Below are 11,656 nucleotides of genomic sequence, written 5' to 3' on the forward strand. Positions count from 1 at the left end.
ATATATATATACATACAAGGGATATAAAAATATAATTATCTAAGGATTAATAGAAAAAATTAACAGGAATAAAAACGATACCAATAATATTGCACAGTCAACATCAAATTAATTTTTTTTTGAAGAATTATAAAATACAACAAATAATAGATAATAAATATACAGATTGCATACATGTGCGCACGCAACAAACGATGAGCAAGTGTTAAAATTCTAGGATGCAGCGCGCATGCGCAGCTTAACTTTTCCGCCTGCTAGCAGAGTTAGCAGTGAGGGCTAACCCCTGAGCAGCCAGCTGTCGGATTCACTCAGTCTGTCCCTTCGAGTGTTGTCGGATGTGCTAGCTAACCTGCTTTCTTTCCGTTGAAAAACACAGAACACCTGGGTTGCTTTTGTTTCCTTCAGGACCAAGCTGCTCGACCCTGCGAGCCACCAGCGGTATTTTAGTTGTCGCCGCCGTCACGACAGATAGAGAAGCTGTGGGACATGGCCAGACCAGAACAAGTCCTGGTGCTGGAGCCGCAACACGAACTGAAATTCCGAGGTAACGTTGAGGCGGAGCTCAGGGCCGTGGTTGGATCACTAACGTTAGCCGTTAGCCTGCTAGCTGCGGATCTCTGTATCCACCATTAGCTTCACTGCTGCGCTGTTACCTTATCATGTTTTTTAAAATGTATAATTAATAAGTGTAAACTGTTTCAGTCAGGAGAATCCGCTCCGTGTGCGATGACTGTAGCTAACCGTATTAGCGTTTAGCTAATCGAAGCTATCTGTCATTGCAGCGTCAGGGCAGGCCCGACGTGTCATTTACTCCTATTCTCTCTTTATTTACTTCGTCTTTCAATATCTCACAGTTTGGGAAAGTAGACTACATTTATTCATACTCTGGTCGTTATTGTCTGCAACGACATGCCTGTCGAGAAGTGACATTTCTAGCATTTTCTACAATCTGCGAGTCATCAGCCTTATTACAATGCTTTTTCACCCTACAACAAATGAAGCTAGAAACGTCTGAGAGATTTACTCCAAACTCTCAATCCGAATTATTTCGCAGTTTTTCTGTCCTAAACGGAAACCACAGGCCGAGTGCCACAAATAGTAAATGTTTTCTTTATCTAACCGATTTAGGAGTGAGTCAAATGATGTGTAGCCTTCACTGAAATGGAGTAATAAAAGGCTGTACTCTGATGATTGCAGAGCCTTGACTATTGAGATGAGCCAATACAAAATGTATACAACCACTATTTGTGCACAACAACAAAAAGCGCACTCAGGTGGTTCAAAACATCCATCCATTATCTTTACCCGCTTCTTCCTTTTCGGGTCACTGGTGCCCATGTCCAGCAGTCACTGCGCAAGAGGCGGGGGACACCCTGGACAGGTCTCCAGTCCCATCACAGGGACACGGAGACAAACGAGGCAATCATTCACACTCATCAGCCTCACATGTTTTTGGTCTGTGGGAGGACACCAGAGTTCCCAGAGAAAACTTGTGCATGCACAGAGAGAACATGCAAACTCCACCCAGAAGGGTCCGCTGCCGGGATTCGATCCGGCAACCATCGCTGAGAGGCAACAGCTCTACCAACTGAGCCATCGTGCATCCCGTCGTTCAAAACACATCGCTAATATCGAGCTTTAGTGGCAAAAGGATTACACACTTCATGCTGAAGTTATAAAACGTGATTGGTCTGATGGGATTAACAGATTACAATGCCACAAAAAAGAAAACATCAGTAGCTTAAAGGTCATTCAGTACTTTTTGCTGAGGGTGGGGCACATGTTGCTGTTCTTTCTTCAGTTTTAATGTTTGGTTTACATTTTCCAAGGGGATGATCTGTGAAGTGCCTCATAAATACCACACACATGATTATGTGCATGCACTTTTTAAAAAAAAAGGAGCTGTGGATTAATCTGCAAAACCTCTCGAATATTATACAAGTCAAGATGGAGTGTTGGAGAATTGTTTGGAGAATTAGCTGAGTTGCAGAACCTGGAGTCACGGGACTTCTCTTTGTCTTCCTCAGGCCCTTTTACAGATGTTGTCACTGCCACTCTGAAGCTCACCAACCCCACAGACAGAAATGTGTGTTTCAAAGTCAAGACGACCGCACCTCGCAGATACTGTGTGCGCCCCAACAGTGGCATCATTGATTCGGGAACCTCCATAAACGTCTCTGGTTTGTAACTATCTTTGTTCTGAACTGCAACATTGATTTTTGTTTGTTTGTTTCCCATACAAACAATGTTTTAGATTGAGCAGATGTAGACGCTGGAGCAAAATGATGCACTTCCTCTGAAACAACACTGCAAAATTGTTTCTGTTCTTCCATACTGCAATAGGAGCAATAAAGTGTACGCAATCAGATTTGTGCAGTTCCACTTATAGAACAGCCATGCTGTTCTGTTAGCCAGCTTGTTTTGTGTTTCAGCTCCAAAATAAATAATTAAACCTCCATCATTTAAATAGCTGTTGTCACTTGAGATGATGTTTTGAAATCACTAAGCTCTGAGATTCTTTGCTTTCTGTTCAAAAACTACACGCAATAGATTTTTTTTTTAATTAAAATGTGTCTAATCTGTTACAAATATAAGTTAATTTGTAATGAGGAAATCTAATAAATGTCCCGCAATAAGAATGGTTTTGTTTGTGTGACACGTGAGCTCCTTTCTCTTCTTTATTCTGAATCGATGTTGAAAACTGAGACTGTTTAGGTGCAAGACTTCTGTCAGGTATACGATCAATCTGATGGGTATTTAAATCTTTGGAAGCCGAGTAAACCCCATCTCGTCTGCTCCTCCACAGTTATGCTGCAGCCTTTTGACTACGACCCCAATGAGAAGAGTAAACATAAATTTATGGTGCAGTCCATGCTGGCTCCCAGAGACATGACTGATATGGAAGGAGTTGTAAGTACTGGAGCGCGAGAATTGATTTTGGCATCTTATTTTATTTTGTAAAAAAAAAAAAAGTAACAGAATTAAACGTTTTGAGGTTAACCTATAATTTCTATGATAATCGATCCAAGATATTCCAACCAGCTTTTATGTAGTGTTTAGCATTTCTGTGCAATGTTTCGTTTTTTAAATGAGAAGTTGCATGAACAGTTTAGCTACTGGGATGCTTACAAGGCATTGCTGCAATATAACCAAACCCTCATGTTCGTCTTTTCTTGTTCTCGTCTGCAGTGGAAGGAGGCAAAGCCCGAAGAGTTGATGGATTCAAAGCTGAGATGTACATTTGAAATGCCTCTAGAAAATGACAAAACTGTAGGTTTAAACTCGTGTTTTCAGCCATCGTAAACATTCTTTTCAGCATGATCGTTTCATTTTATCACATCTAGATTTATTACATCTTATATCACAGTCATTGTCAACTTGAAGTTTATTGTCAAAGAAATAATGAAAGGTTTTCATATCTTGTGTTTGAGTAAAATTGATCCTCTTGTATTAAGTATCATTGTTCAGTCCATCCTGTGTCATCCATTACATGATTGATTTTATATTTGTACTTGTATCTCCGTCCCTGTCACATGTGTGCACGTCTCTTTATTTACCGTTTCCACTCTCATCCCACCGATCGCCCCACCCTCGTTCTCTCCACAGCATGAGAGCGAAAGCATCAAACCCGTGTTTTCCTCTACCTCTGTTAAGACCGAGCACTCGGCGCTGCCCAAGTCAGCCAGCGCCTCGCTGGATGACGGGGAGGTGAAGAAGATCATGGAGGAGTGCAAGCAGCTGCAGATGGAGGTGCAGAGGTTACGGGAAGAAAACAAACAAATCAGGGTGAGACGCACTCAAACTAATAAGAAACTGTGCTCCATCTTCTCATGTAAATAACATGAAAACAGGTTTAATTTCATTTTACACAACGAGGGCTGCAGTTATATATTTCAGTAATCCGGTGTTCCATTGAGTAATCCATCAGTTAATCAAGTAATTGAAAGACGTGTTTACATCGGCCGTTTACAACTTTTATACCGACTTTTACCTACAATCAAAGCTGGGCTGTCCTCGTCAAAGGTAACAACGCCTCTGATGGATGCGTAGCTGAATGGGAGATTAAATCAACTGGAACTCTGTGTTTGCTTGAGTGCAGCATCTTAGCCAATGACCATCCATAACCTTTTGTCTGTGTTCTTCTGGAAATATTTGTCTGACACCGAGCCATTTTTGTTAAAAATAAAAAACCAGGGTCTTGACTCAACATTAGCAAACAGTTAATAGTTTGGTGGCAAATGGTTCTCGTTCCCGGTTCCACTCACCGATTGTCTTCAAAACTCGCTGTCTGATTCCATGTTTATGAAACTGTCACTCAGGTTTGAAGGTCACAAAGGGCAGATGTGGATAGCTTAGTTTAGTATAATGGGGGGGGGGGGGTTGTATGATTCAAGTTGTGAGAATAGCAACTTGAGCGCTGTTCAGGCTGAAGAACAGAATTTACTCACGTCTCAGGGAGTTTGTGTTCTGAGCTGTTTTGTGCGTTTGTCTCGTGCTCCACACAGGAGGACGACGGTCTGCGGAAGAGAAAGGTGACACCAGTGTCTTCTCATCACTCTAACACCATGGTGACCATGACGAAGGATGAAGGCCTGAGCACTCGCGTCCTGGCATTATGCTTGCTCTTCTTTGTGATTGGAGCCATCGTTGGCAAGCTGGTCCTGTAGAGACAAACAAAGCAGTGACGGACGGACGGACGCGGTGCTCCGAAGGGCACGTACCAATGACGTCAACGGGGATGTCTCCTGGGTCTATGTTAATCTGTTTCCTTGTTTTCTTTAATATTTAAGGCAATACATTATGGTGGCATGTTTGGATGAGAAATCACTGAAGGTGTAAAAAGAAAACAAAGGAAAGCAGTCCCAAGTTAAAGCACGAGGGTGAGCTTTTTCTGTCACATGCCTGGTTTTTTTCCCCGTTTCTTTTTTTGTTGAATAATCATGACTTTTGATCTCTGTTTTCCGTCCTCTCCTTCCTAAATGGTCTTCCCCAGCTTGCACAGGTAACGGTTATCAGTGTGGAAGTGGCATCACACTGGCTGAATGTTTAGTCTTTCATTGATTCCTAAGTTTTAAAGATCCTCACTCACGTGTGTCTAATTTCATGTTTCTTCCACTCACTGATAATGTACCAAGAGGTGAACGAAACTGATCAGTGAAAGACCTTTTTGATTTTATTTTTTTAAGCAAACTTAATGTATCGTCTTCTAAACAGTTTGTGGTCAAATTATATAAATATATACATATGTATACTGTATAAATGAGCCAGTAGAAGCTGCTGGTGTGTGTCTTGTTGATTATGCTTTCTGCAGGAGTGCCGATGTGGCTGAGTGTAGGTTTTTATGTGAGAAGGTTGGATAAGGTGAAATTTAAAACAAGGGAAGAGAGTTAGCATTAAACAAACGTGTCATTTGAACAGTTTTCCTGTATCCAGAAAAATGGAGAGAAAAAATGGGGTTGCTTGTTGAAACTCGCGAGCAAGACTTAATGATCTCATTTGCTGTCCAGTCCCAAAAAATCTGTGTAAACGTGCTTAAAATCAATTTTTGGGCCACTAATAAAATTGTGAATTAATAAACAAAAGATTATTGTAGTAAATTCATGCTGCACGCTGATCTAAAAGCTGATGTTCAATGATCACGGATGAAATTTCAAATCCACGGCCGGTCATGCAGACCAGTTTATACAGTTTTAATAAACATGGTGTGTAATAAAAAGTCTTGGCTACCTTGTCTATTTTTGCCCAAATTAATTTAGTCTACTAGTAAGTCACTGTTCTTTACTTGTTCTGTATTTGATCACAGAATAATTCTGTTGTAATATTCAGATGCTCTGAAATACTTTATGCACTCCTCAGCCTGCATGAAATGGCCTGGATTTGGTGTTCTGGTTTTTCTTGGGCGTTGGCGAAGTAAAACAGGAGTTGTCTTCTCAGAAGGGACTATCTTGAGTCTTGATTTATGTTTGTGTGTTTCATTTTTAATCATCCTTTCCTTTTGTTCCCTGTTTGGCACTGCTGGTTATGAGATGACACAGATCTACTATGTTGGGTATCACATGACCATCTCCATGAACTTTAAAAAAAAAAAAAAAATTTGTTGCCTGAAGGAGGTTCACGAGCAGAGACACTTGGTTATGGATGTTTGAGGACTGACCTGTACACACTACATTTAAAAGAAAATTCTTCTGATCACCTACATCTATAGAGTCACAACAGTGTAATACCCATTGGATACTCGTATGTACATAAAAATACTTAAAATTAGCATACTGTAGTTGACAATAATTGGAACAGCAGTCATGGATCATGTAGCATCATAATGAATTAAAATGCATAAACCCCAGCTGCTGTTTTCTGTGATTTATTTTTTCATGGTAGTTCAGTGTGTGTGGCTGGTGAAACAGTTCAGAGTAAATGAAAATAATTCAAGTGATTCAAGATTTGTCCAGTAGATGGCGCCAGAGAGACAGGAGGCGACGCCCACTTCTGTTGTTTAGCAACTGACGTCATCGGGCCTTATCCAGGAAGTAGAAAAACGTCAACAATCCTTCCAGGTTGGGGTGAACTTTTGGGACTAGCAAAGCTTAAATTTCTCCGGAGGTCCGTCTCGTTCACCTAATTTCACAGCAAGAGTTTTGTTGTACGTTAGACATGTCGTTGTTTGGCAAGATATTCGGAGGGGGAGGAAAAGGAGGAAAGGGACCGAGTCCACAGGAGGCGATCCAGAAACTCCGCGAAACGGAGGAGATGCTAACGAAGAAGCAGGAGTTTTTAGAGAAAAAGATCGAGCAGGAGCTGCAAATCGCAAAGAAAAACGGCACGAAGAACAAAAGAGGTGAGATTTAAGGGAGCGTGTCTTCTGTTAGTGTCAGTTTCTCACGTCTGTCATAACAAAAATCCGAGATGGCAGCTAGGACGTTAGCCTCGGTGGCTAAAGTTTCCCTTGAGCTGTTCCTCATTACTGCATCTACCTCGGCCCACACCCAAGGTACGGACGTATATTATTCACTGAGAGACATATTTATTGAGAAGATGATTAGGTAAAGTTATTTCCGTGACCAATAAGCAGTTTGTGTCTCAGTGTACCGTTTCAGCATTTTGAGTGATAATCTGTTCCTTTATTTTAATTACAGTCTATTAAAGAAGTGAATTACCTTAAAGTAAAAAAAAAAGTGTTGAGCTCTGACCTCCATTCTGTCCTATATAAACTTTTATTAATTGTTTCGTTTAAAAAATGCCCCCAAAAGCAAAGACAACAGTCCAAGTAGTTATTTGGGATTCCTGTTGGGACAGTATATGTAAAAATGACACCTTAAGACTCATTTCTAACACTAATACTTTACCCTGAGCATGTAGCTTGTGATTTTAAGGACACTTTTAAATAGTAACAGCTTTATTAAAGTTTACTTTACTATTAACATGTTCTTAAAATGTTGACCTAATGCTATCAATGAACTTTGTTGAGGATATTGTGTTTCTTTTTTTATAATGGATGCACCTGATGCTTGTGTGTATTGTCTTTATGCTATTGTTTCCTGTTCCGGTTCAACAAATGGTCGACATCAACTCAGCATGACACACAGGAGTTCACGTGTGTCGTCATGACTACTGTGGCTTACTGAGTCATATTTTCTAGTGTTTTTTTCTGGTGATCATAAGGTGTCATAATTTAAAGAACAGTCCAACTTCTGGTTCTTCAAAACTCATCTTCGCTCATTCAAGAGACCCATTATTTATTCTGAGTAGATGCATTTAGTGTATTAAACATCTAATGTAGTGATTCTTAACACCACAAATGCCACATGTTCTCGTAAGTAATGAGACCACAAGAAGTTAAATGCATAAAACAGTCAGTTTGAACTGAGAAAATAAATGTTTCCAGAGATCCAGCAGTGAAGCAGAAGACTAGTTTTATGCTTCAGTCTAAGAAAGAAGAGAATAGCTTTATTGTCAATACATGTCACATGTAAAAAAACATCAGGTGCATCTCTCTGTTCAAAACTTTAAAGAATAAAGACAAGCAGCTTTATAAATTATATTTACAGTAAGTGGCCAAAGTAGCTGCAATTCAAAATTATTGCACAGTTCTCGCATCAGTTTCTGTATAAATTGTTGATGAACAGAATAATGAATTTCACAGAAATGCACGACGAGTCAGGAAGTTACGTTGTCGGTGGTTAAGTTTTTTTTGATGGCCCGAGGATAATAACTGTGTTTTTAGTCTGGATGTATCTTCAATGACTTGTAGCGTTTGTCAGAAGGCGTCAGTTTGAACAGGTGATGTGTGGGATGGATCGCTGAGGAGGTCCGTGGACCTTCTCAAGCACCTGGAGCCGGCGATCTCCTACAGGGAGGGCAGAGGAATGACTTTCTGGGCCGTGTTTGTGACCTGCTGTCTGCAGCCGAGCACATCATGCAGAGATGACACTATGGTGGATCTGTAGAAGGCATCAGCAGCCTTAAATCTAACTTGTTCTTCCTGAGGATCCACAGGAAGTGTAGTCTTTGCTGGTTCCAGTCTCACCTAACTCGCTCGCACTCTATTTTGTCTGTGCGGTCTCAGTAGTTTTCTGTGTAACTCGAGTCCTTCTTGATGCAAGCGGTATGATCAGTGCAGCCACCCAAAACATCCGCAGTGTCATTTTGTATCCCAAGACAAACGCAACACAGCAGTGGACAAATAAGTGAATTAAAGTGAGAAAACGTTCACCAGCCTCTTTCGTGGTTTGCAAAACTGAAGTGGTCGAGTCCACGTCCCTCGGCCGGTCGGAGTCTGTCAATCGTGTCTACACCTCATTACAGTACGCTGGTGTTGGTTTGTGTGTAGCCACTAATGGATACACTTTTTTTAAAGGACATGACAAAAACAAATGTGGTTGTGAGGGTAAATGGTGTGTTTGATTTTTGTGAAGGAGACGCTCATGGTTGATGTCGCTCCCTGGCCAAACAACCTTCAGTCTGCCAACGTCAACTCTTCGGGTAGGAGTCGAGCCGAGCAGGGCCAAGTCGAGCCCATGTGATGGAAATGTATTATTTATTGATCTGCTTCTTGGTGCATTCAATATTGTTTGACCATATTAATAATCATAATCCTTTTATTACTTTAAGGTCACTGTGAATGAGATTATGATGCTTATCAGCCCCGTGAGGAACCTTGCGGGCTGCTTTCTTTTCTGTGAGGCTGTTTGGTGCCTGGTTTGGTACAGGGCATACGGGGAGGGGTAGGAGACCCCCTCGACCCCCCAACTGATGAGTTTCGATAAAATTATCTCCTTCGTTTCAGGAAGCCAGAACAGGTCAGGAACTCTGAATGAAAAGTTGTTAATAATGAACTCTGAGCTTTGACTTTCTGTGAGTCTGGCTGTTCTCCAAAGCTTTCTAATAAATTGAATGAAATCTGCACCTGATTGTTTGTGAGTCCATTTTTTTTTATTTTTTTTTTTTAACGACACCCATGAAAGAAGTATGTTCCAATATTCAGACTTTTCTTGTTTTTTTGCAACTGAGGCGGTCAATGTTTTGAAATTTTAGTTGACAGTCAAATATGATTTTATTTAACAACCAAGCCTGTCTTGTGGTAGTGATGGTGAATAAACTAAATCTATCTTCTGCTGGACTTTGGGCTGACGAAAAGCAGACGTGTAATAAAATCACGTTGTTTCCGCAGCAGTCTGGCCGTCCTCACTCCTTTTTACTTCTTTCTGTTCTTCCCTCCTCAGCGGCGCTGCAGGCTTTGAAACGGAAGAAGCGATATGAGAAGCAGCTCGCTCAGATCGACGGCACGCTGTCGACCATCGAGTTCCAGAGGGAGGCTTTGGAAAACGCCAACACCAACACAGAAGTGCTGAAGAACATGGGCTTTGCTGCCAAGGCCATGAAGTCTGCCCACGAAAACATGTAAGAGAAACAGAGTCCCTGTGGAAACGTTTTCATGTTCCAAGTATTTTCTTGTGACAAATCCTGGTCATTGTTTTATTTTTTATTTTTTTGTCTCTTAACAAACAAAAACCATTTAAGAGGCACATGACTGAATTATTTTTCCCCGTCATCGTTTCAGGGACATCGACAAGGTGGACGACCTGATGCAGGACATAACAGAGCAGCAGGAGTTGGCTCAGGAAATCTCTGAAGCCATCTCTAAACCTGTTGGCTTCGGAGAGGAGTTTGATGAAGTGAGTCTGAACCTAACATGAGATTTCATGATAACTCTTGATTCAGACTAAGTTTTCAAACGTATGCATCCGAGTCAGACAGAAGGATGGACAGTGGTTGACAGTTGTTCAGATTATTTGTTTTGTTACACATTATTTATTGAGTCGTTACTCTGCTGTCCAACGGACTCTGAAATACTGCCAGCAGATGGTTTTTAGTCATCAGGCTGATCTGACCTGTTCTGTCTTAAACTCTGTCATCTGACTCTAATTTAGTTCCAAATACAACACAAACGTCTGATCTGACTGTTTAGTCCGACTTTGGAAGAAAACTCTTCATCAGAAGTCCTGGAGACTCTTCTTCGCGGCACTTTGCTCTGCTTTGAATCTTTGATTACTTTTCTCTTTAAGGATGAGCTGCTGGCAGAGCTGGATGAGCTGGAACAGGAAGAGTTGGACAAAAACCTGCTGGAGATTGGAGGACAGGAGAACGTTCCCCTCCCCAACGTGCCTTCTACTTCACTACCTTCCAGACCCGGTGAGAGTCCTGCGAGGAGCCACGTCTGTTGATTTCTGTGCCAAACAGTTTGTCTAATAACATTAAGTGTTATTAAATAAACTGCTGCATGATTCTTTGCTGTTTCTTGCACAGCAGACGTAATTCACGATTTTAAGTGACTCTAGATGGATAACTTTTGCTCGCAGCCAGTGACAGTCTTGTCATCCTTTCAACAGCCAGAAAAGAGGAGGACGAGGACGACATGGAGGACCTGCAGCGCTGGGCGATGGAAGCCATGTAAACAACATTCTTCACGTCATAGCTGCACGAGAGAGGGAAGTGGATGGAATGAACGGACAGGATGTTGAGTGGGTTTTTTTGCGTGTGTGTTTGCTGAGAATTGACTGTCTACTTTGTGTAACACTACAGATAAGCAACAATGCTGTACTCGTTTATTTTCTTGGCCCCGACACAAATGTAAAGACCCTCCGTCTGTTGATTCGCCCTTTTAAGAGTCACCTGCGTACGTTTTATCCTCGAAATTTGAACCTCGATTGTCCTGGAACCAGTCGTTGACGTTTCAGTGAAAGCGGAGCTCTGAGCTCTGAGCTAATTCTCAAAGAAGATAAGTTTGATTTCCTACGTATTTGTGTTGCTTATTTTGCTGGATTATTTTTTGCTTTCCTGTTTGTTTAAGAAGAATAATCTCCCTTTGCTTTTTTTGCTCTGCGTTTGAAATTGAAGCATGCGGTGGGTGAAGAATTGACGAAGCCGTGCTTTTGCCAGAATCTCTTAGCTAGTTTCAAGTCGCGCACTTTGACCCTCCTCACCTCTTGTCGCCATTTCTTCGACCACCAGTCTCCCAGAAGTCCTTCTCACCAGTGGTTCTTGTTCTATTTGGTGTAAATATCTCAAGCGTGTCTCTTATTTGTTTACTGTAAATCCTGAGAGGATCTGTTGAGATTGTGTGAAGCATGCAACGATGGGGAAACTCCCAACAGAGATC

The 11,656-nt window shown here is 41.4% G+C and overlaps 2 protein-coding genes across 3 annotated transcripts; both read left to right on the plus strand.

Moving 5' to 3' along the window:
• The first annotated feature begins 241 nt into the window (after positions 1 to 241).
• Positions 242 to 5,764, plus strand: LOC119417684 (vesicle-associated membrane protein-associated protein B/C). 2 transcript variants are annotated; one of them, XM_037684947.1, is made up of 6 exons: positions 242 to 544; positions 2,028 to 2,180; positions 2,807 to 2,910; positions 3,190 to 3,270; positions 3,655 to 3,786; positions 4,506 to 5,764. In XM_037684947.1, the coding sequence occupies exons 1-6, from the start codon at positions 487 to 489 to the stop codon at positions 4,665 to 4,667; spliced, it is 690 nt and encodes a 229-aa protein (XP_037540875.1). In that variant the 5' UTR covers positions 242 to 486; the 3' UTR covers positions 4,668 to 5,764. The 2 variants fall into 2 exon arrangements, with proteins under 2 accessions (XP_037540875.1, XP_037540874.1); XM_037684946.1 differs by having other exon boundaries at positions 243 to 544; positions 3,607 to 3,786.
• A 740-nt stretch (positions 5,765 to 6,504) lies between these two features.
• LOC119417685 (charged multivesicular body protein 4b) lies at positions 6,505 to 11,316 on the plus strand. Its single transcript, XM_037684949.1, has 5 exons — positions 6,505 to 6,835; positions 9,720 to 9,897; positions 10,058 to 10,172; positions 10,563 to 10,689; positions 10,887 to 11,316. Exons 1-5 carry the CDS (start codon positions 6,652 to 6,654, stop codon positions 10,949 to 10,951), a joined length of 669 nt encoding a protein of 222 aa, XP_037540877.1. The 5' UTR covers positions 6,505 to 6,651; the 3' UTR covers positions 10,952 to 11,316.
• The last annotated feature ends 340 nt before the right edge of the window (positions 11,317 to 11,656 follow it).

The sequence above is a fragment of the Nematolebias whitei genome, chromosome 11 (assembly GCF_014905685.2).
Source record: "Nematolebias whitei isolate Nwh7 chromosome 11, NemWhi1, whole genome shotgun sequence".
NCBI classification, from domain to species: Eukaryota; Metazoa; Chordata; class Actinopteri; order Cyprinodontiformes; family Rivulidae; genus Nematolebias; species Nematolebias whitei.